Here is a 24,672-nt window from a genome sequence, read left to right as displayed (position 1 = left end):
ACTATGGTCCCAGCTGCCTTCTCATGATCATTGCAACTCCACGAGGTGAGATCTTGCATGGAGCCCCAGGCCGAGGGAGATTGACAGTTCTTTTGTGTTTCTTCCATTTGCGAATAATCGCACCAACTGTTGTCACCTTCTCACCAAGCTGCTTGGCGATGGTCTTGTAGCCCATTCCAGCCTTGTGTAGGTCTACAATCTTGTCCCTGACATCCTTGGAGAGCACTTTGGTCTTGGCCATGGTGGAGAGTTTGGAATCTGATTGATTGATTGCTTCTGTGGACAGGTGTCTTTTATACAGGTAACAAGCTGAGATTAGGAGCACTCCCTTTAAGAGTGTGCTCCTAATCTCAGCTCGTTACCTGTATAAAAGACAACTGGGAACCAGAAATCTTTCTGGTTGAGAGGGGTTCAAATACTTATTTCCCTCATTAAAATGCAAATCAATTTATAAAATTTTTGACATGCGTTTTTCTGGATTTTTTGTTGTTATTCTTTCTCTCACTGTTCAAATAAACCTACCATTAAAATTATAGACTGATCATTTCTTGACAATGGGCAAACGTACAAAATCAGCAGGGGATCAAATACTTTTTTCCCTCACTGTATCTACCTCATAACTTCAGTATCCCTGCACATGTAAACATGGTATTGTAACTGAATTTTTCAATATTTCCTGTATATAGTATGCTTACTTACTTCTATTTCATATTTCTTATTCAAATCAAATCAAATTTGATTGGCCACATGTGCCGAATACAACAGGTGCAGACATTACAGTGAAATGCTTACTTACAGCCCTTAACCAACAGTGCATTTATTTTTAATAAAAAAAAGTAGAATAAAACAACAAAAAAAGTGTTGAGAAAAAAAGCAGAAGTAAAATAAAATAACAGTAGGGAGGCTATATATACAGGGGGGTACCGGTGCAGAGTCAATGTGCGGGGGCACCGGCTAGTTGAGGTAGTTGAAGTAATATGTACATGTGGGTAGAGTTAAAGTGACTATGCATAAATAATTAACAGAGTAGCAGCAGCGTAAAAAGATGGGGTGGGGGGGCAGTGCAAATAGTCTGGGTAGCCATGATTAGCTATTCAGGAGTCTTATGGCTTGGGGGTAGAAGCTGTTGAGAAGTCTTTTGGACCTAGACTTGGCACTCCGGTACCGCTTGCCGTGCGGTAGCAGAGAGAACAGTCTATGACTAGGGGGCTGGAGTCTTTGACAATTTTCAGGGCCTTCCTCTGACACCGCCTGGTATAGAGGTCCTGGATGGCAGGAAGCTTGGCCCCAGTGATGTACTGGGCTGTACACACTACCCTCTGTAGTGCCTTGCGGTCGGAGGCCAAGCAGTTGCCATACCAGGCGGTGATGCAACCAGTCAGGATGCTCTCGATGGTGCAGCTGTAGAATTTTTTGAGGATCTGAGGACCCATGCCAAATCTTTTCAGTCTCCTGAGGGGGAATAGGCTTTGTCGTGCCCTCTTCACGACTGTCTTGGTGTGTTTGGACCATGATAGTTCGTTGGTGATGTGGACACCAAGGAACTTGAAGCTCTCAACCTGTTCCACTACAGCCCCGTCGATGAGCACGCCCCCATTCTCAGTCCTCTTTTTTTTCCTGTAGTCCACAATCATCTCCTTTGTCTTGGTCACGTTGAGGGAGAGGTTGTTATCCTGGCACCACACGGCCAGGTCTCTGACCTCTTCCCTATAGGCTGTCTCATCGTTGTCGGTGATCAGGCCTACCACTGTTGTGTCGTCGGCAAACTTAATGATAGTGTTAGAGTCGTGCCTGGCCATGCAGTCATGGGTGAACAGGGAGTACAGGAGGGGACTGAGCACGCACCCCTGAGGGGCCCCCGTGTTGAGGATCAGTGTGGCAGATGTGTTGTTACCTACCCTTACCACCTGGGGGCGGCCCGTCAGGAAGTCCAGGATCCAGTTGCAGAGGGAGGTGTTTAGTCCCAGGATCCTTAGCTTAGTGATGAGCTTTGAGGGCACTATGGTGTTGAATGCTGAGCTGTAGTCAATGAATAGCATTCTTACGTAGGTGTTCCTCTTGTCCAGGTGGGAAAGAGCAGTGTGTAGTGCAATAGAGATTGCATCATCTGTGGATCTGTTGGGCCGGTATGCAAATTGGAGTGGGTCTAGGGTTTCTGGGATAATGGTGTTGATGTGAGCCATGACCAGCCTTTCAAAGCATTTCATGGCTACAGACGTCAGTGCTACGGGTCGGTAGTCATTTAGGCAGGTTATCTTAGAGTCCTTGGGCACGGGGACTATGGTGGTCTGCTTGAAACATGTTGGTATTACAGACTCAGTCAGGGACATGTTGAAAATGTCAGTGAAGACACTTGCCAGTTGGTCAGCACATGCTCGGCGTACACGTCCTGGTAATCCGTCTGGCCCTGCGGCCTTGTGAATGTTGACCTGCTTAAAAGTCTTACTCACATCGGCTACGGAGAGCGTGATCACATATTCATCCGGAACTGCTGGTGCTCTCGTGCATACTTCAGTGTTGCTTGCCTCGAAGCGAGCATAGAAGTGGTTTAGCTCGTCTGGAAGTCTTGTGTCACTGGGCAGCTCGCGGCTGTGCTTCCCTTTGTAGTCTGTAATAGTTTTCAAGCCCTGCCACATCCGACGTGCGTCAGAGCCGGTGTAGTACGATTCAATCTTAGTCCTGTATTGACTCTTTGCCTGTTTGATGGTTCGTCGGAGGGCATAGCGGGATTTCTTATAAGCGTCCGGGTTAGAGTCCCGCTCCTTGAAAGCGGCAGCTCTACACTTTCGCTCAGTGCGGATATTTCCTGTAATCCATGGCTTCTGGTTGGGGTATGTACGTACGGTCACTTTGGGGACGACATCATCGATGCACTTATTGATGAAGCCAGTGACTGATGTGGTGTACTCCTCAATGCTATCTGAAGAATCCCGGAACATGTTCCAGTCTGTGCTAGCAAAACAGTCCTGTAGCTTAGCATCTGCGTCATCTGACCACTTTTTTATTAACCGAGTCACTGGTGCTTCCTGCTTTAGTTTTTGCTTATAAGCAGGAATCAGGAGGATAGAGTTATGGTCAGATTTGCCAAATGGAGGGCGAGGGAGAGCTTTGTATGCGTCTCTGTGTGTGGAGTAAAGGTGGTCTATAGTTTTTTTCCCTCTGGTTGCACATTTAACATGCTGGTAGAAATGAGGTAGAACGGATTTAAGTTTCCCTGCATTAAAGTCCCCGGCCACTAGGAGCGCTGCCTCTGGATGAGCGTTTTCCTGTTGACTTATGGCCTTATACAGCTCATTCAGTGCAATCTTAATGCCAGCATTGGTTTGTGGTGGTAAATAGACAGCTATGAAAAATATAGATGAAAACTCTCTTGGTAAATAGTGTGGGCTACAGCTTATCATAAGATACTCTACCTCAGGCGAGCAAAACCTCGAGACTTCCTTAGTATTTGATTTTGTGCACCAGCTGTTGTTAACAAATATACACCGCCACCCCTTGTCTTACCGGAGTCAGACGTTCTATCCTGCCGATGTAGCGTATAGCCCGCTAGCTGTATGTTATCCTTGTCGTCGTTCAGCCACGACTTGGTGAAACATAAGATATTACAGTTTTTAATGTCCCGTTCGTAGGATAACCGTAATCTTAGGTCATCCAATTTATTCTCCAATGATTGAAGATTGGCTAATAGGATTGATTGGCAGTTTACTCACTCGCCGTCGGATCCTTACAAGGCACCCCGACCTACGTCCACGATATCTCAGTCTCTTCCTCATGCGAATGACAGGGTTTTGGGCCTTGTCGGGTGTCTGTAGGATATCCTTCGCGGCCGCCTCGTTGAAGAAAAAATCTTCGTCCAATACGAGGTGAGTAATCGCTGTCCTGATATCCAGAAGCTCTTTTTGGTTATAAGAGACGATGGCAGAAACATTATGTACAAAATAAATTACAAATAACGCGGAAAAACACACACAATAGTACAATTGGTTAGTGGGCTGTAAAACGGCAGCCATCTTCTCCGGCGCCACTTATGACTATTCTTATTTATCATGTGTTTTTTTCTAGTAATACATTGTTATTGATTATTGCATTGTTGGGTTTTGAGTTTGCAAGAAAGGCATTTCACTGACATTGAAACAATCCCATGAGGGCTTTGCCATATAATTTAAAGATGGATTCCGCATTAGGGGAAATGGTGCCACTGTTCGCCCCCAGCCCTTTTGTAATTGTTTTGTTGATGAAACTGAGGTGAGCAGCGCGGTCAAAAAAATTGCAGTGCATATTCTGCTGTTCTATTGCAGTGCAATGATGTCTTAGGGGGAAAGAAACCATGTTTGTTTGTATTAACTTATTTTTTTGTTGTAATTTCCCAAAAGGACGTGGCAGTTTCACCATTAAGGATTCCAGCTTTAATTGTGGGAAAGTCACTGAGAAACAATACATCCCATCAATTGTACCAAAGTAGTCTTGTATCTTATTAACAAGTACATAATTGCTCTTTCCTTGTCATCCTAATTCAAGACTGGGATCACTTAAACATCTGCGCATCACTGAGCTTTATTGCATGTGTTCCCATTTCCCACAGACACAGGCTCGCTCAAACCAGGGCTGGATAAATTTGGTGACGATGACGACGCGGGCAGCGCCATAGTGCCCCCCGCTGGCTCGGCTGCTCCCCTCCGGCCCGTCTACGAGGGGCCCATGCCCACCCCACCACAGAAGGCCTTCCAGCCAGGCTCCACCCCGGCACACCTCATGCATCGTTTCATGGTGAGACCCAGCCACACATCTCAGGCTTTACTCTTGCCTGAAAGGTTTATATTAATGATGTTCCAGTTTGGCTTATTTTTTTAAAAGTTGATGGTTCTGTATAAATATAGAACATAACGAGTTGTTTCATGAATTGTCTAGAGATGTACTTAAATGCCGTAAGCCCTATTAAAGGGACATTGCAATCCAATAATCGACTTGTTTGTCGGATGGTTTCAGACCTCGAAAGTAGTCAAAGTGAGTTATCCGCAAAGCCGCCTAACCCAGAGATAATGTATTCTGTACTCCTTCTGTCAGATGTGGAACTCGGTGGGAATCGTGCGTGGCTACAATGACGACCAGGACAACGCCATCGACGTGGAGTTCCACGACACAGCCGTGCACCATGCCATGCACCTCACCAACACCCTGGGCCACACCGTGGCAGACCTCTCCCAGGAGGCCGTGCTGCTCGCCTGCCCCGGCACTGACGAGCTCGCCAGGTAGACCACATGTCTTAAGGCCGCTATACACTTCACGCAAATGCTGTGACGGAGCATCTTTTTCACACGTAGTTATACGTACTTTTGTGAGGCTCACATTTTAGAAGGGACTGTATAAGACGCTTTGTTTGCGTGAAGTTTTTAGCGGCCTTAACTGGGACATTTAGATATTAGCTATTCGTGTTTCTGGGGATATCTTTCCCACATAAGGTTTGCCTGAGTTTTATTAGCCAAACTGGTTCTCGACCAACTTTGTGCATCTTGAAGGATTAAATAAGGGAAATCAATTTCGATATTCCCCTAGTCTCTCGTGACAGACCGTGAAAACTCTGGGTTCTGAGATTAGTGTCCCCCCACCATTGCTTCTGTGGAGCTTTATGTCCCCCCCCCCCCTCCCTATTGGCACCACAATCTAGCGAGAACACTGAAATTGATTACCCATTTTTTCAAACGGAACCCAAGCCGCTTCACTGAATCTCTCTCTCCCTCTCCCATTCTCCCCCTACACAGTAAGCTCCAGTGCCTCCACTTCTCGTCGTGGGACACCAACAAGGAGTGGATGGTGGATCTGCCCAAGGGGGAGGACGTGCGGGCCCTATGCCTGGGCCAGGGCTGGGCGGCGGCCGCCACCAGCACCCTCATGCTGCGTCTCTTCTCCATCGGAGGGGTGCAGAGGGAGCTGTTCAGCCTGCCCGGACCCGTGGTCTGCATGGCTGGGCACGGGGAGCAACTGCTCGTCGTCTACCACCGAGGTAGGACGTGTGTGTGTGTGTGTGCGCTGTCACACACAGACGGACCTACACACATACTAATGCACACACACAGAGAAAACAAGCATCAGATGCTAAACAGAGTCAAAATCCTCTTAGAAGCGTGATGATGGGTAATGTAGTTCTGACACGGGGATGATGGGTGATGTAGTTCTGACACAGGGATGATGGGTAATGTAGTTCTGACACGGGGATGATGGGTGATGTAGTTCTGACACGGGGATGATGGGTGATGTAGTTCTGACACGGGGATGATGGGTGATGTAGTTCTGACACGGGGATGATGGGTGATGTAGCTCGACTTCTGAGAGGGCATATCTAACCGCTATTGTGTTTGTCCATCCTCAGGCACAGGGTTTGACGGAGAACAGGCCCTTGGGGTCCAGCTGCTGCAGTTTGGACACAAGAGACAGCAGGTCATCCACGGGGAGTCCCTCCCCCTCTCCCCCAAATCCCACCTATCATGGTTGGGCTTCACAGCCGAGGGTGAGTCAGGCCACGCCTCCTCTCAAACGCTGGCTGCTCTCAAAAAGAGATTGTAGAATGAAGTTGACTCTGTACACTGACCTATGATCAGTTTGGCGTTTTCCACACTGATGGTTAAGGTAATCTACACATTTTCCTTCCTGAGAAAATTGCAACCATCCCGGTAATATTCCGGTATTCCTGTTCAAATCAGAAATGCTATTTAAAAGCATATAGTACCAGCAAAAAATATCTGACATAATTTTACCACTGTAAATGGAGAAATATGGACAGGAATCTGGTTAGTTTTTTTGTTGTATTTGTCAACACACAATTTGTTGATGTAGCCTAGTTTTAAATGTAGACCTAAAATATGATGATATTAGCCTACAGCCTAGTGAAAAATACATTTGTTATATCTTACCTTTGGCTGAAAGAAGTCAGCCAGCTTGTTGGCCCTTTTCTCTCCCCTTGCATTTGGCTACCGTTGAGATTTGGTTGTGGCTGTTTTTTACTTTACCGCTTATTGTGGTGACTTTGTCACAGGGAACATATCCGATTCTCCGCTAAACAAACCGACAAGCAAATAGGCCTAGTAGTGGAGATTCAGCACCATGGATAGCACCGCGGTTGATCAAATCCCTGGGAATCTGACGAGTCAAGCATGTGCACTCGCTTTTTTTTATTATAACATCATGGGACAATGTTGCAAATGTCTATTTCCTCAAGCGCGTTTGTAGACGCAATGTACCAGCCGTTTTGTTAACAGCGAGTAGCTGCCGTTTATATTTTGAGCCTCCACAAAGATAGTTTGGAGATGTGTGAATGTGACATGGAGATTGCCTTCAGTAACTGCGTCGAGAGGTCACGTGTAGCCTACATGATAGTCAGCAATGCAGTTTATAGAAGTAATGCAAGTAAGTGATGTTTTCTATTGGGGACTCTACGTTGAGTAGGCTAAATGTGGTAGGCTTCTGGCGTTATGATGACTGGTCTAATGTAGGCTATGATTGAAGCCAGAGAGTTGATATGTCCGGGTAATGCATGCAGCTATTCACACGTGTATGTTTTGTATTTTTTGCGTTAGTGCTGCAGAACATTTATATAATTGGTCCATGGGGATGAGTCATTATTTTCCTCGGGAAACGGGAAGGAGCTTGTTTGGGAAGTCCCGGGATACAGGTCACCGGTATTAAACCCTTGTAAGGACGTGGTCCTCTGTAGCTCAGCTGGTAGAGCACGGCGCTTGTAACGCTAAGGTAGTGGGTTCGATCCCCGGGACCACCCATAAACAAAAAAAAAATGTATGCACGCATGACTGTAAGTCGCTTTGGATAAAAGCGTCTGCTAAATGGCATATTATTTATTTATTATTATTTATAAGGATCTGGGGCGGGCAGGCTGATCCTAGATCTGTCAGCAACTTCCACCAGCCAGGGTCCTGTTAAAAAAAAAAACAGGTAAGGTTTTGAAACAGAAAACAAAAGGATTGTTGTTATTGTACAAGGGCAGACGATACTTTGAAACCGAGGTGGTACTACCTCAACTTCCTTTCCTTCCACATCTACTGAACATAACCCTGGTAGAAGTTGCCCGTAGGGACAGATAGGGCTGTGGCAGGTCATGACATTTTTGTCAGCCAGTTATTGTCATGTAAAAGACTGCCACGGTAATTGACTGTTAAATAACCTAAACACGTTTAGTATCTCCAGGCCTCCACGCGTACAAGCCGCGTACAAGCCGCTGATGTGCGCCTTCGCAACATCTACATTTAAAAAAGTCTAATAAATCAATTGAATAGACACCATCACAATAAATCCATTATATATTTTAGTGAGGTCTATATGAAGAAAATGTATTTCAGAAGAACAGAATTTGAGTTGGCCTACTGTGTGTTATCTGGCTATGCTCCATGTCATCGGCTGTAGGCTTGTTCATTTAGCTGACAAGATATGCTTATAAGTCTCATGCCAATTTATATTATATGATTTTATAGTAAGAAGAATATAATTGAACTTAGCTGAAGAAAATGAAAAGGATCTTTTTCCCATTCCGTAGCGAGTGGTCATATGAAGTGGCTATGTTGAGCGTAAAAGTGATCATTTGAAACAGGTCCTGTATGCTAGATTTAGATTTATTTGGCAACTTTAGTTGTGAATGATACAAATCTTAGAATGTCTTAGAAATCAAAACATACATGGCTATAGGCTATTGATGATTTGAGAAAGTAGCAAAGAAATGCTTGCGCTCTGTTCCTTGCCTCAACTGCACAGCTGTTCTCTCATCAAGTGATCATATTTTCACCCATCAGACTATTCTTAATTTCATATTGTCTTTACTAATATGTGAAATTAGTTTTGATTTAGAATGGCCCATTATCAAATGGGCAGGAACGGGGGCAGGGGGAAAAAGACGTCATCTGTATGCACTGGAATACCGAATGGAGGCCGCTCGCTTTCCCACCAGTCTGTTTTTCAATGATGATGATGGGTAGGATACAATTTATGAGCAGCTGAGAAATGAATATAAGAACACTTATTTCACACCACACATCAACCACTGTTTGAGGAGCGTGCTCTCGCTGCGCGACGATGACGTTCCGCCCAACCTCTGTATGCCATGGGCTCTCCAACCCTGTTCCTACAGCTACCCAGTGCTTCATTTGGGAAACCAACTGAAATCTGTTCCGGAACATCGATAATAACGTTTTCGCAACGAAACATATTTCATTAAACTGTTGACAGCCCTTCTGCGCGCTCGAGAAAGGAATAAAGGAGAGAGAGGAGGAGATGGAAATGCATGGTGGTGGATATTCTGTATAGCTGAAGGTAATGTCACCCAATTAATTAAGAAAATATAAAAAATGCCCGATTTTACTAGACTATTCAAAATCACCCTGCACAATCAATGAACCAGCAGCATCGCCTAGGGCTATACATTCTCTCCCAGACTCATGGATATACATTTTGGAGCGTAGCATAAGGTAACCAGTCCATCCAGTATGCATAATAATACAGTCCACACTCAAAGGCTAGACCAATTATGTATCAAAGACATCTTAAATCAGTTTTGTTTTATGTTTTTCTGCCATGCATAATATGCGGTAGGCTATGTGTTGTATAACAGCTCAATCATCATTTTAATTCAGGTAATGTTTTTGGGCTTGGGTTTATAAGCCTATGTGTATGCATAATGTAAGCTCTAATATGCATATGGTGGTTTTGAATTAATCGTCACCTTAGAAAGTGCTGTCCATTTCGTTGTGTCAGGCTTTGAAACGACATCTACAATGACCATGTTTTACACTCCGTTTCAACATGCTGTTGAACTTCTTTCTTCAAATTGATCATCACAGTGAGGTGAGTTTTAAAAGCAGGATACTGTTTTGATGATACGTGTTTGATGTGATTTTAGATAGCATTTGCATTGATGTCAGAGTGGTTAGAGGGACAATAGAGCCCTGAGCACCAGGCCATTAGGACCTGATGGTCATTAGCATGTTGGGTATAGTACCAAAGCACGTCCAGAGTGTATAACAGGAGATTACCGTGACTCAACGGTCACGTGGAATTTTACTGCAGTCATGACTCATGACTGCCGGTGTGGCGGTAATACGATCACCGCAACAGCCCTAGGCACTGATCTAGGATCAGCCTGCTCTCCCCAGATCCTTACCTTAACCATCAGTGGGGAAAACACCAAACTGATCAGTGTACAGAGCCAACAATCTCTTGTACATCACTTATTCCAAATCAGTACTCTAGTTTCATCAGGTTTCAACCACTGGTTGTTTTCCAGGCACCCCATGCTTCATCGACTCTGAGGGCGTGGTGCGCCTGCTAAACCGCTCCCTGGGAAACACATGGACGCCTGTGTGTAACACCAGGGACAACTGCAAGGGCAAGTCAGACCACTACTGGGTGGTGGGAGTGCACGAGAACCCCCAGCAGCTCCGGTAAAACTCTCTTCCCTCTGTCATCCTTCTCTTCTTGTTCTTCATCTGTCATTCCTTTTTCCTTCTCTCTCTCTTTCTTCCTTCCTTGTTTTCCTATTCAGGTTTATTCAAATTTGTCTGGGATACCAGTAGTTACAGATGAGATCAAGTCTCCTTTTTTCTTGTCCAGCTCTCATCCATAGAATAGGGCTATTCAACTATTGGCCCTCGTCCCTTTACAACTGCTGGATTGATTATTTGACTTTTTGATTTGATTTTGTAATGGTATTTTTTTAAGGAGTGGTGCAATCGCACTCCGTTCGTTTTTTTTTTGTTGCTTTTATTGAAGAGATAGGAAAGTGTAGGGAAGACGGGGGGAGTCAGAGAGCAGTAGGCCAAATTCGAACTCATGCCGGCTCTGGCATACGTGTGCTGGGTCAGCGGCTTAGACCACTAGACCACCCTAGGTCACGTTGTTTTCTTTATTACCTGGTAATTAATTCATCAATTTATGTCACTGATTTCCCTGATGAGATGGAGAGAGAATGAAAAACAGCATGACTCTGACCCTCGAAGACTAATAGAAAAATGTTGTGTATTCTATAATTAATCTATCTCTTCATCTTCTTCTTTCCTCCAGGTGTATCCCATGTAAAGGGTCCCGGTACCCCCCCACGTTGCCCAGGCCTGCCGTCGCCGTCCTGCCCTTCAAGCTGCCCCTCTGTCAGACCACCACAGAGAAGGGCCAGATGGAGGTCAGTAAGGCCAACATATACAGTCATGCTATGCTATTCCAGTCAACTCAGCCTTGGGAGAGACACTGCCTACCTATAACTTTTATAGTTGATCTATTGGGTTGCTTGAGTGTCATTGCTTGAGCTACCATTGCAGCTACGTAGAACCTGCAAATAGCCTTTAAACAGCAATGTCCTTGAATATCCCTTTGATATATGACCCTGTATACATACACAAAATAAAGGAAACAGCAACATAGTTGAAGGTGATCTCAGAATGGCTGTGTATTTATTGGCGTTTATCTTGCCCTGTAAGGGGTTGAGTAGCCCTAAACCATGCCAGGAAAATGCACCCCACATCGTAAACAGAGCTGCCAGAACCTTCATTTACTCAAGTGTTTCCTTTATTTTGGGAGGTACCTATACATAGGCCCTACAGAAGGGAAAGCCCCACTCACTGTCTCTGTCCCTCTCTCTCCTTCCAGGAGCAGTACTGGCGCTCGGTGCTCCTCCACAACCACTACGGCTTCCTGTCGTCCAGTGGCTACGAGATAGACGAGGAGGGTCAGAGCCAGGCCCAGAAAGAACAGCAGGAGCTGCTCATGAAGATGTTTGCCGTGAGTACGGGAGCAGCAACTCATGGGTCCACCGAGCCTGGAAACCCTCCTTAGATCCGTAGCCTAGTTTGGGATTAGAATTTGGAATAGTTTACATTGGATATCCCAGAAACCTTTCCAGAGCAACAGAATGTCGAATATAATCCCAATTTCGATTTATTTTGTTGGGACTTTGGGGATTTGGTTCCATTTCAGCACAAAATTACAAACAACGTATTCACAAGAAAGGATTATTGAAAATACTTTTCCTCAGCTTTGAGTGCTCACATCAAAATAAGTCCTACACACATGCATGCATGCAAGGTCGGAAGGTATTGTGGGGGACTTGATGTGAGGCATAGTGATAAAGTTTTGAAATTAAAACCAACCTTTTGGAACGGATACAAAATGTATGTGTTACCTTAGTGAAATACCTTGGTTAAATTACTGTATTATGAACTATTATTAATTATCCATACATTGGGTGTTTTCAATCTGCAGCTGTCGTGTAAACTGGAGCGGGAGTTCCGCTGCGTGGAACTGGCCGAGCTAATGACCCAGAACGTAGTGACCCTGGCCATCCGCTACGCCTCGCGGTCCCGCCGAATGGCTCTAGCCCAGCGCCTCAGTGAACTGGCCCTGGAGAAGGCCAATCAGCTTCAGGGGGAGGAGCCCCAGGAGGAGGAAGAGGAGGAGCCACTCCAGTACACCAGACACAACACTGGGTAAGTACATTTGTGTTTGTTTGTGTTATTGTATGTTTGAAAACATGCATACCATATGTTGGTGATTGTCATATAATGAAAATGGCAAAATAAAATGGTTGATTAGAAAAAGTGATAATAAATCAAAATGATTTTTGGTTTAAAGATGGTTGGGAGAAATTAAACTATTATGCGTTGGTTGAAACTGGCTTAGCAGTGTGTGAGGGTTGCATTGCTATCCTTGTTTGAACATAGGAACTGATACATTTAAGTGTGCAGTGAGTGTGCACCTGGGCATGGCCAACGGGTCATGTTCAGTAGGGCAATCTGTAGCGAAACGTATCGCAACGGAAAATGATAATCTGTTCTTATTGGGGAAATTCATATAGAAACTCAGTTTCACTTTGTTTAAAAATGTTTTCTCTCTACTGAACACCGCCCTGATCATTTGCATGAAGAACCAAAAATCTGTTCTGAGGCTAACTTGCATGAGTTGAGATAAAATGATGTGTAGATAAGGAATTCTTTTGGGATTCATGATCATATCTGTTTGTTATTCCAGGTACGCCCAGAGCAGCAGTGAGCTGGGTGCGGATCGCCAACACAGCAGCCACAGACAAGCACAGGAGGAAGAGGTGGAGGAAGAGGAGGGTCAGGAAGAACATATGGACGTAGCCGAGAGCAAAAGACAACGTAAGTCGAGGGAATCCCTCTCCATTTCCCCTCCCACCCCTCCCATCTCCTGCATGTCAAAACAATCAACATCTGGGTAGTGTTCATTAGGACACACAGTAGCAAAACACTTTTTAAAACGGAATGCGAAAATGACTGTTCATATTGGTAGTCCCTTACAGTTTCTTCCATTCGCAGACCCGCCAACCTGCACGCATTTTGCGTACCATACATGCAATTTGAGGTCATAGTATGCTGGTACGAAAAACTACCCTAAAATACGCAAAAATAGGCTTCTAGTTGATACGTTGAGGTTTTTGACTCAACCGTCTGAAGTTGGAACTGAGCCAATCAGAGGACTTGGGCAAGGAGAAAAAATCTCTAGCTCTCCACTCCGGCCCACCCCACGTAGTCGTAGTACTGTTTTCCTCCCTTAAGCTGGATGGCAGCGCTCCTCTTTGTCCGTTAACACCACCGATGTGAGGAAAAAGGCTATGGAAAATGGAGAACAAACTGTTTGCCAAATACATTTTCCAAAATAGTATGTGCTAGTTAAGCACATAACCGCTATTTCCTAGTTGTCTCCTTAGTTAAGGCGTCATTACGACGAAGGTAGTTAGCTACAGCGTTTGGTCAACTATAACTAAGCAAGAACACTTTCTTGCCTGCACATGCTTTGATCTACGCAACGGTAGTAGGATGGAAACAGACATGCCAGAGAGTTGTTCTGCTAATACAGTCCTTCACAGAAAGTTATGTTAGACTGTTAAAGATTAGGCAGAGCGCATCGGAGGACTCTATTGCATTGACGGCACGAGCGGTCACGAGTAGATGTGCTTGTTTTGATATCAAAGATGTAGCCGCGTGTGCACATTTGTTCATATTCTTTGCTAGTTAGTGAGTTATTATACCAGTTATGTCAAATTTCTGGTCAGCAATGGGGGAGTGATTGCTTCCTACAAGAGCACAAAACGTGTAGGCCTACATTTCGAGCCATCTTTGAAAAGCCAGTCAGGTAAAGAGCTTTTTAAAGGGGCAGTGTTGTATTTTGAGATGGGCTTGAATAAGCTAAGAAGCCAATAGGCAGAGGGTACCATACATTTTTGTCTGATTCTTTGTAATAATAATGGTATGGGAATAAAAATGTATTATTTTGTTGTTTCTTGCATCAAACAATACAACATGTTCAGTCACCTCTTTGTCTGAAGGACAAGTGGCTAAACAGGTTATATCAGGGCAGCATTCCTGCCGATGCCCGTGGGACCTGCAGGTCCCGACAGAGATCATTGCGGTGCGGTCTGCATTTTTCCTGCTGCAGGTGGGAAAGCGGGCAGTCACACAGACAACTTTCGTATTACATATTTTTTGGGGGTCCCGCAGATTAATTGGAAACGGTTGTCTTTCTGCTTTGCATGCGTTAGCCTACCTATTGTATTAAAAACACATCTTTGTTGCATTATTCACGCTCTCAGAATTCGATGCTTCAACTTCAGAAGCCTACCTCTCCTAGTTGGGCGTGCGAGATCAAGTGCGCCTAGTACATATGTGTGGTCTCATTGAAATAGAGTAGGCTGCCTATGCATGGCCGGAGAATCACGTAGCAACTTTCCAAGGAAATTAACTTAAATATAATTAGACTACAGTTTATTACAGTGTCTGTAAATAAACATTGATAAGAAGTGGAGGCCGCTCAACTAATTAGATCTCATCATTGAAACGGGAAAGGCGCAACGCGGCTACAAGGTTACCATGGTGAGAAGAGCATTGCGCTCTTTAATTTAAAAAAATATATTGATTATCCATTTACTTGTCCCTGCCTGCAAATATTCCTCCTGAAAGGTAGGTTATTTCCTAAATGCAAAACGTAGCTCAAGAGAAAGTGCAAGTGTCCGCTGTCATCATTCTTGCTGCTTCAAATTCAGTTGCCACACGTGCGAGATCAGGTGTACGTGTGGTCTCAATTAAATAGAGTAGACTATAGCCTATTCATGTGCGGAGAAGCACGGGGCAGTTATCTTTCCAAGGAAATGTACTTCCTAAATATGATTAGTCTATAGTTTGCTACATTGCATAGAAATAAATATTGATCACCCATATTTGTCTGTCTGAATATTATAATTTTTTCCCCTTATTTTACCGGGTAAGTTGACTGAGAACACATTCTCATTTACAGCAACAACCTGGGGAATAGTTACAGGGGAGAGGAGGGGGATGAATGAGCCAATTCAAAGCTAAAAAGTAGGCTATAAAACGTAGCTCAAGAGAAAGTGTAAGTCTCTCCAACTCTGCTCTCTTCAAACTAAGTCTAGCATATTGGCTGATATAGCCCAGTAATACCGATAGCCTAATATAAATCGGCTACATGAGAATCTCTGGTAATTGAACCTATTTCTTAGGTTATTTTTACGCATTTTGATATTGCCTATAGGATGCAAAATTGTTGGGACCGTGGCTGGCAAGTGAGCTGCGTCACATATGCGAAAACTAGCATTGCGGGACTGCGGTTGGGTTCGGGACCAGTTCTCTTTTTTTAAGATATATTTTTATTTATGCGGGACCAGTTCTCTTTTTTGAATGATTTTTGTAAAAAAAAAAAAATTTAAATTTCGTAAATCCAATTGATAGTTAGTCTTGTCCCATCGCTGCAACTCCCGTACGGACTCGGTAGAGGCGAAGGGCAAGAGCCAGCCACACCAATGTGTCGGAGGAAACACTGTCCAGCTGGCGACCGAAGTCAGCTTGCAGGTGCCCGGCCCGCCACCAGGAGTCGCTAGAGCGCGATGGGACAAGGAAATCCCGGCCGGCTAAACCCTCCCCTAACCCGGACGACGCTGGGCCAATTGTGTGCCGCCTCATGGGTCTCCCGGTCATGGCCGACTGTGACGCGGGTCTGTAGTGACCGGGACCAGTTCTTGCGGTAACAGGTGAGAGTTGGACAGAAAGCCAGTGGGTGTGGTATGAAAAGCTGCGGGTGGGATGAGGAAATCAGTCCAGCGCAGACCTCTACCCTGGCAATATCAAGCCCTGCATAATGTTTTTAAAAGTCTCATGTAGACCTACATTGAACACCACACATTGGCTGCTATTGTAGGCAGTATCATGGCTATAATAGCTCTTTTATTAGCTATTTCCATTTTAAAATGTTATGGGATGCATTTTTTGGACCAATGATTACACCCCTGAGTGTACATTTAAACGTATTTCTAGTTAGCTACTGAAGAGCTACCAAATACCCACAACAGTCTTTAGCCTACCATTCCTACTGAGGCAGTTTTCTGCCAACATCATTATTAGGCAAAAAAAGGTGCATTTGTCTGATTTGAGTAGTGTGAGTGTTGCACCCATTCTGTCATGGGGTCCGCGGGTACAGGGGTGCCGCCGCCGCGCTGAAGTGGTACTCATAAAAATTCTTAAAGGTTCGAAGATATTCATTTGGTGTCTAATAAACACAACACCATTTAAGGCAGTAAACTTCAGGCTTGTTTACATCAAGTTTAGGTGCATTGTTGTATAAAAATCTATGTTGACTCGTCTTTACCCTGTAGGTCTCAATCCCTTTGCTAAAGGGACTGCTGCATCACCTGAGAAACCTTCTCCCAAACCCGGTGAGTACACACTAATGGAATAGCATTCAGTTCTCCTGGATACACTAGTCAATGGTCCACTGCCACCCTTATTAATCTAAAAACAAGTGTTTCCAATAGGTACATAAACACACGGTTGTATGCTACACACACTCTCAAGTCTGTTGCACCCCATCTAGACACTTTACCGTTTAAATGTTGGGGCTTCCAGGAAGTCCCTTTGGGGTGCCCTCAACCTCGCCTAAGACAAAACCTAAGGGAAGCGCTTGTTAACACCAAGAATATACTTGGCAATGACTGTTTGTTATACATGACATTATCATACATTGTTAAACATTGGCCTTCTTTCTTTCCTTCCTTACAGTAAGCAAAGAGGGACGTGTGAACCCTTTCAAGGTAAGTCACTTACGCTTTTGGGGCGGGTTAAACCAAAAATTGAGAGAGACCACTTACTAGAAAGGAAGTGGAGGAGTACATTTCTTGCTTAAAATTGGCTATTGAATGTGGGAGTCCTGGCTAAATACTTAACATGTGACCCCTCATACTTGTGTCAGGTGAGCAGCGGGTTAGGGAAGCCGGGTTCGGCGGGGGGCCAGCCCAGGGTGACCAACGTCCTGGACAGCATGACGTCGTCCAGCAGGAAGCCCACTGCTCTGCTGAGCAGCTCCGGCTCTGCGGGGAAACCGAACAAAACGCCTGTCCTAAAGCCTCTGGCTCCCAGACCCAAGACCAAGGTACTACACACTAGTCAGATAAAAGCTTAAGAAATGTCAGGATAGTGACTGAGCGATCAAATACCACCAATCTTTTGGCTGTGTGGCAATAAATGGATCCGAATCGGAGTAAATGGATCTGAGTATGACTGCGTTTACGTATGTGACAGTGTTGACGTAAGCATTACGGTGCAATGCATTGGACTGTTGTCTTCTTCAGACCCAGTCTACACTGCTGCACATGAGCGCTCCCAAAGCAGCCAATAAGAAGCCAGCAGAGGAGCGGGAGCCGGCAGTGTGTAGGCTGAAACAGACAGAGGCACCGCCTCCAGCCTCTCCAGCAGAAAATGTTGAGAACAAGAAGTGAGTAATGAGCACTGTACAAAATCACAATCACCGGAGAAAATGTATGAAAATCATAACGGGGGGAAGAAACATTCTTCATTCCATTATTTTTTTCTTTTTAAAGGGACTTTTAAGCAGTGGGGGGCATCCCACTCCTTTCATAATTATTTTGCTTTATTGAAGAGATAGTAAAGTGTTGAGAAGATGGGGGAGATTGGGTGAGTCAGTGGGCCGGATTCAAACGAATGCAGACTCTGGCATACATGTGTGCCGGGGGTCAGCGGCTGTAACCACAGGCCACCTTCATTCCATTCAAAACGGAGCGACAGCGCTCCATTTGTGTCGCTCTCTGTGTAGTTCGAGGTACTTTTCTGCGTAGAGTGTGTAGAGCCCTTAACGGAAACTGATGTAGAGTGAATGAGACAGTAGGTGTACGACAGAAAATGTAATGTGTGTGTGTGTGTGTATGTCAGTCCCAAGACGGGCTTCCAGCTGTGGCTGGAGGAGAACAGGAAGATCATCCTGGCTGACAACCCAGAGCTGGAGGAGACTGACGTCATCAAGGAGGCCATGGGCCGCTTCAGGACCCTGTCTGCAGACGACCGGCTGGTAAGACACCTTACACAAGTGTGTGTGTGTGTGCTTCCTTAATTAACACGTGGTGCTCAGACACCTTATGTCTGTGAGAGAGATTATTTATCTACTTGATTTAACTTGTGGTGTATTCAAATGACCCGGTTCTGATAAAGTGTTCAGGAACATCTTCTCTGCTCACGTACAAGAAAATGCCTCCAGACTCATTATGTGATGGCGGAGCGTCACCTTTTAGTAAGACATGACCCAAAACACACTGTTGAAAACATATGAATCAAAATACACCCAAATCTTTGGTGACATTCTGTTCTTGTGCTTCATATTCAATATTTGATCTCAAATCCAAATTGCTGGAGTATAAAGCCATTTAAAAGCACACTCTAAAAGCGATGAAAGTATCTTTATCCCACAACAAAGACCCCTTATTCCCATGTGACAAGGCAGAAATGCCCCTTTAGATACCCCTTATCTACAGTTGAAGTCGGAAGTTTACATACACTTAGGTTGGAGTCATTAAAACTTGTTTTTCAACCACTCCACACATTTCTTGTTAACAAACTATAGTTTTGGCAAGTCTGTTAGGACATCTACTTTGTGCATGACACAATACATTTTTCCAACAATTGTTTACAGACAGATTATTTCACGTATAATTCACTGTATCACAATTCCAGTGGGTCAGAAGTTTACATACACTAAGTTGACTGTGCCTTTAAACAGCTTGGAAAATTCCAGAATATTATGTCATGGCTTTAGAAGCTTCTGATAGGCTAATTGACATCATTTGAGTCAATTGGAGGTGTACCTGTGGATGTATTTCAAGGCCTACCTTCAAACTCAGTGCCTCTTTGCTTGACATCATGGGAAAATCAAAAGAAATCAGCCAAGAACTCAGGAAAAAGTTGTAGACCTCCACAAGTCTGGTTCATCCTTGGGGAAATTATGTGGATATATTGAAGCAACATCTCAAGACATCAGTCAGGAAGTTAAAGCTTGGTCGCAAATTGGTCTTCCAAATGGACAATGACGCCAAGCATACTTCCAAAGTTGTGGCAAAATGACTTAAGGACAACAAAGTCAAGGTATTGGAGTTGCCATCACAAAGCCCTGACCTCAATCCTATAGAAAATGTGTGGGCAGAACTGAAAAAGCGTGTGCGAGCAAGGAGGCCTACAAACCTGACTCAGTTACATCAGCTCTGTCAGGAGGAATGGGGCAGAATTCACCCAAGTTATTGTGGGAAGCTTGTGAAAGGCTACCCGAAACGTTTGACCCAAGTTAAACAATTTAAAGGCAATGCTACCAAATACTAATTGAGTGTATGTAAACTTCTGACCCACTGGGAATGTGATGAAAGAAATAAAAGCTGAAATAAATCACTCTACTATTATTCTGACATTTCACATTCTTAAAATAAAGTGGTGATCCTAACTGACCTATGACAGGGAATGTTTACTAGGATTAAATGTCAGGAATTGTGAAAAACTGAGTTTAAATGTATTTGGCTAAGGTGTATGTAAACTTCCGACTTCAACTGTATTAAACATACAGTTAATCCAAATTCCCACTGTATCGAAGACTCCTCCCATCTCCCCTATCATGATCTTAAAGGGGCAATCTGGGATTCATAGATTGAGCTATGGATGCAAGGACTGACTATCCATGAGATCTAAATGATGTATCCAACTTCTTTATGGCCTTTTTTCATAGGACCCCTCCCCCCACACTTTTGCCCTCCGAACACCCTCCATTTTTTGGGGCATGGACTCTACAAGGTGTCTAAAGTGTTCCACAGGGATGCTGGCCCATGTAGACTCCAATGCTTGCCACCGGTATGTCAAGTTGGCTGGATGTCCTTTGGGTGGTCGACTATTCTTGATACACACGGGAAACTGTTGAGAGTGAAAAACCCAGCAGCGTGGTAGTTCTTGACATACTCAAACCGGTGTACCTGGCACCTACTACCATACCCCGTTCAAAGGCACTTAAATATTTTGTCTTGCCCATTCACCCTCTGAATGGCACACATACACAATCCATGTCTCGATTGTCTCTTCCCCTTCATCTACACCACGTGTCAAACTCATTCCACAGAGGGCCATGTCTGCGGGTTTTCGCTCCACCCTTGTACTTGATTGATGAATTAAGGTCACTAATTAGTAAGGAACTCCCCACACCTGGTTGTCTAGGTCTTAATTGAAAGGAAAAACCAAAAACATTGCTTGAAGGCCGGAAGCTCTTAACCTGTACAACACAATTGTATATTCTTTACTGCAGTATGTACAATATTGATATTCCTAAAATATTACTGACATATTTTCCCAAAAGACCATGCCATTAAAGAAAGCCTTTTAAAGACAACCTGTCAAATTGAGGTGGTTTTATATTGTAAATTTGCCTGGAAGGTGCTGGAATGGAAGAATTATCTTGTCACCGTCAGTGGTCCTCACCGAAACCCCTCCATTAACGTGTTGGAATGAGTGGTAATTAGCATTCCCAGGCTAACGCTCCCTTAACCCCAGCCTGTATACATATTTATACCCATCTGTGTTGGTGTGGGCTTAAACATACACAACAACACTATTCAATGTGGAATATCCATTATATATATATCCGTCAATATATTTAGTCCGTTGCGACGTATGTCAAATTGAATGGGATTCCAATGAGGGTTCCAATGGTAACCAAAGTGTTGAACCTATACAAAACAGTGGTAGACTGCAGACACTGCATGTTGCAAACAAACTGCTCCCCAATCAGCTGGCTTGGAACCGAATACCGAAATGGTTAGGTTACTTTCCAGATGGTGTGCTTTGACCTAGTGGTATTAATGACCTAAAGGTTTTGGTGACGATTTGACCAGTCCATTATTAGTCGGTCAAAGGGGTTAATGTTTATAGTTGGAGACCTCAGTAAAGCTGACTACCAGTGCTATTTTAGTTGGTATTGTTAGGAAGCTGCGATGCTCCTGTTTTCTACGTCTAAAACTCGAATGAGTTGTCTACCTACCTGCTACCTCACTGTGTGCAGGGTCATGGTTCGAATGTAATTCACTAGGATATATTTTGTGGTAGATCTGACTGGCTTTTGCTCAGTTTGGACTCTGACCTGCACACCTGCCTTCTCTCTAAAAGACCGACCGGTTTTCAATATAATCAGATTTGAAGGGTCACTGTCCACATTGGTGGACAATTTAGGCAGGTGCTTGGGCACCTGTAGCCATCCAGACTTCCCCTTGCCCCCTGTGCACATATCTATCCCTCTTAAACTCCAGTCTATTCCATACTGCTATTACTTGCCTTTTACCTTTGTGATCAAGTAGCCTGCAAAAACACACACTGCGTTCGTATCTGTGTGTTCCCCTGTGTTAAGGACATGTTCGTGACCCTGCACACACAAAGCCACTCAGCGGAGGGGTGGAGGACACTCCACCCGGCCTAAAGGAGGGGAAAAGGGGATCAGAGAGGGATGGAGGGGAGGGAGGCTTTATATGCCTGTTGCTTGGAAACCCAGTGTGTGAGGGTTGTGGGTAGTGGGCACAGTGCATTGATCTTATGGTAATGATTCCTAAAGGGTGTGTGTTGGTGTGTATGGTTGTAAATTAGCCAGTAAATATACAGCAGGCGACCGGGGGCACATTTTAAGGCTTGTATTTACTATTCAGTGAGTCGGGGTGAAGAATAGGAGTGGGAGGTTGTGAGAACGCGGAGAGTGGGCCCTGCCTCTCCGCCACGCGCTCCGCTTCATGACTCATCACGGTTCCATTTACGTCCAGGGGCACGTCCCAAATGGCACCCCATTCCCTATATAGTGCGCTACTGTGCTCTGTTCAAAAGTAGTGCCCTATATAGGGTGCCATTTTGGGACGCAGCCCCAGGCCTTTTGTCTCTTCCCAGAGAGAAACACACGGAGAAAAGGCTGCCGGGCTGCTGAACGAGAAGTGGCCCTGTCTGCCAATAGTGATTACACATAACAGGATGCAATTTAAAACTGCATGGCTGAGTCGCGGCCCCTGTGTGTGTTCGTGTGCTTTTTTTGTCAAGCTGTGTATGATACAAATGTCACATTTTGAATTTGGTTTGCAATTGAATTCCAATTTAAGACTCTTTTGTGAATATTGACAATCTTTCTATTACATCTATTATGATTTTCAGACTGTTTATGTTTTCTCTTTTTTGTTCAGTCCTGGACAGAGCGGGCAAAAGGACAGTCTGGAGACGTGGCGGATATGAAAAAACGAAAGAGAGGAGAAGAAGAGAGCAGGGGAGACAAGAATGGACAGAGTGAGGCAGATGAGAGCAGTGCCAAAAAGAAAAAGCCCTTAGACACCTCAGCCAAGCTCTCAGCATTTGCTTTCAACAAAAATTAAACATAAGACCAAATCATGGACCGATTTTTATACGTTTTGCTCCATAGGTCTGTTTAGTTAGGGTTATAGGTCACAGCTAAATATGATATAATGCTCATTTGTGGATTGGTGCAGAATATGAGACCTTTTAGATTTTATCAGAATATGGAGTCTGTCTCATAAGGTTTCCAGACAGTCTCATTAGCACTGTTTGGTATGCTTGTGATGCAGCCCTCATCGATGAATAATTTATTTTCCGATATTTTCCTGGGAGTTAGAGGAATTTCATAGGTGGCATCAAAGCGAAATATCCTGAGCACTTGAAATAGCTGTGACATGAAGAGAGCAACTGATAAGGGCACATGTAAATGTTATTCTGTTCAGCATCATGATTTAGGTTTGTCCTTTTCACCAATTTCCTCTTAGCTTGTATTGTTTTTAAAACAATATAGTATATTTACTTGTTTTTTTTATTGTACTGTATCCAACTATTGAATAAAAATAAATATGTTCCATCCTTTCTTTCTTCTTTCCAATCTTTTTGTAGCACAGTTTGGTCTGGTATAGGATCTGTTTCATTAAGGAAACCGACACCTGTTTAAAAATGCCTTAACATGTTTTTCAACAAATGTGTTGAGACTGAATTGACTTATAACAATCACTAGTTGTGATTGTGAATGTAACGGTAACACTTTACTTGAAGGGGGCATACATAAGGCATTTGAGGAAAAACACTGAAATATAGAGTGGTGTAAAAATACTTTAAAGTACTACTTAAGTAGTTTTTTGGGGTATCTGTACTTTACTATTTATATGTTTGACAACTTTTACTTCACTACATTCCTAAAGAAAATAATGTACTTTTTATGCCATACATTTTCCCTGACACCGAAAAGTACTTGTTACATTTTTTATGCTTAGCAGGACAGGAAAATGGTCCAATTCACACACTTATCAAGAGAACATCCCATGTCATCTCTGCTGCCTCTGATATGGCGGACTCACTAAACACAAATGCTTTGTTTTTAAATTATGTCTGAGTGTTGGTGTGCCCCTGGCTATCAGTAAATAAATATAAAACAAGAAAATGGTGCCATCTGGTTTGCTTAATTTAATATTATTTGAAATAATTTATACTTTTGATACTTAAGTATATTTTAGCAATTATATTTACTTTTGATACTTAAGTATATTTAAAACCAAATACTTTGACTTTTACTCAAGTAGTATTTTACTGGGTGACTTTTACTTGAGTAAAAGTAAAGAGGCATTCATAGAAAATTACTCAAGTATGACAATTGCGTACTGTTTCTACCACTGGAAATATACACCTTCCAAAGATTGACATATGAATCAACTCAAGTGATCTTAAATCTACTTTTGACAACATTGATTATTATATGATGGCATATAGTAGTACATTCACTGAATAGTGAATATCCTCCAAGTAACCTACCTGTGGCATATTCGGATCCATACAGAATTTGAGTGTTCTCGATTGCCTGACGACTCAAACTAAATTCTTCCGTTGCTTTTTCATTTGCTACATACTTCAGTCTGATTGGTGAATATTCTTAATTCCGCATAAAAACAATATGTGCATTTTCCCACCAGAGATGTTTTTACAGCAAATTGACTTGTTGCGGATAAAAGGCTGTGCGAGATGACTTAGTGCACATTAAAATACCTTTAGTGGTTAAATTCCCATGTACTGAATAAAAAATACAAGTTAAACATCTCACAAAAATATTGGAGTTATATAGGGAGTGTGCCCACTCTGGCATTGGCATGTGCGCTCTAGCCAACAGCTGGCAGATACAGTGTGGGTATAGCCTACCTAATGAGAATATTATGGACAAAAGAGGTAGATTATTTTTATTTGTCAAACTGCAGCCAAGCATTAATGATCATGTCACCAGAATAAGACCCTCAATATTTACCACCCTGTGAAGTTCATAATTTAT

At 43.7% G+C, this 24,672-nt stretch overlaps 1 protein-coding gene across 2 annotated transcripts in view; it reads left to right on the top strand.

Annotated features, from left to right (window-relative positions):
• wdhd1 (WD repeat and HMG-box DNA binding protein 1) overlaps window positions 1–23,226 on the top strand; it is a 51,292-nt gene extending 28,066 nt beyond the window's left edge. For both annotated transcript variants that reach the window (XM_041848317.2, XM_041848318.2), the window contains exons 12-26: window positions 4,583–4,767; window positions 5,065–5,249; window positions 5,760–6,001; window positions 6,368–6,505; window positions 10,283–10,439; window positions 11,059–11,173; window positions 11,638–11,769; window positions 12,250–12,473; window positions 13,015–13,145; window positions 16,670–16,729; window positions 17,073–17,104; window positions 17,263–17,442; window positions 17,642–17,784; window positions 18,240–18,375; window positions 22,544–23,226. In XM_041848317.2, the coding sequence (XP_041704251.1) occupies window positions 4,583–4,767; window positions 5,065–5,249; window positions 5,760–6,001; window positions 6,368–6,505; window positions 10,283–10,439; window positions 11,059–11,173; window positions 11,638–11,769; window positions 12,250–12,473; window positions 13,015–13,145; window positions 16,670–16,729; window positions 17,073–17,104; window positions 17,263–17,442; window positions 17,642–17,784; window positions 18,240–18,375; window positions 22,544–22,729 (2,246 nt within the window). In that variant the 3' untranslated portion in view covers window positions 22,730–23,226. The remainder of the gene's footprint in view (window positions 1–4,582; window positions 4,768–5,064; window positions 5,250–5,759; window positions 6,002–6,367; window positions 6,506–10,282; window positions 10,440–11,058; window positions 11,174–11,637; window positions 11,770–12,249; window positions 12,474–13,014; window positions 13,146–16,669; window positions 16,730–17,072; window positions 17,105–17,262; window positions 17,443–17,641; window positions 17,785–18,239; window positions 18,376–22,543) is intronic.
• The last annotated feature ends 1,446 nt before the right edge of the window (window positions 23,227–24,672 follow it).

The sequence above is a fragment of the Coregonus clupeaformis genome, chromosome 34, assembly GCF_020615455.1.
Source record: "Coregonus clupeaformis isolate EN_2021a chromosome 34, ASM2061545v1, whole genome shotgun sequence".
Taxonomy (NCBI): Eukaryota; Metazoa; Chordata; class Actinopteri; order Salmoniformes; family Salmonidae; genus Coregonus; species Coregonus clupeaformis.
This window is presented reverse-complemented; position numbering and strand designations above follow the sequence as displayed.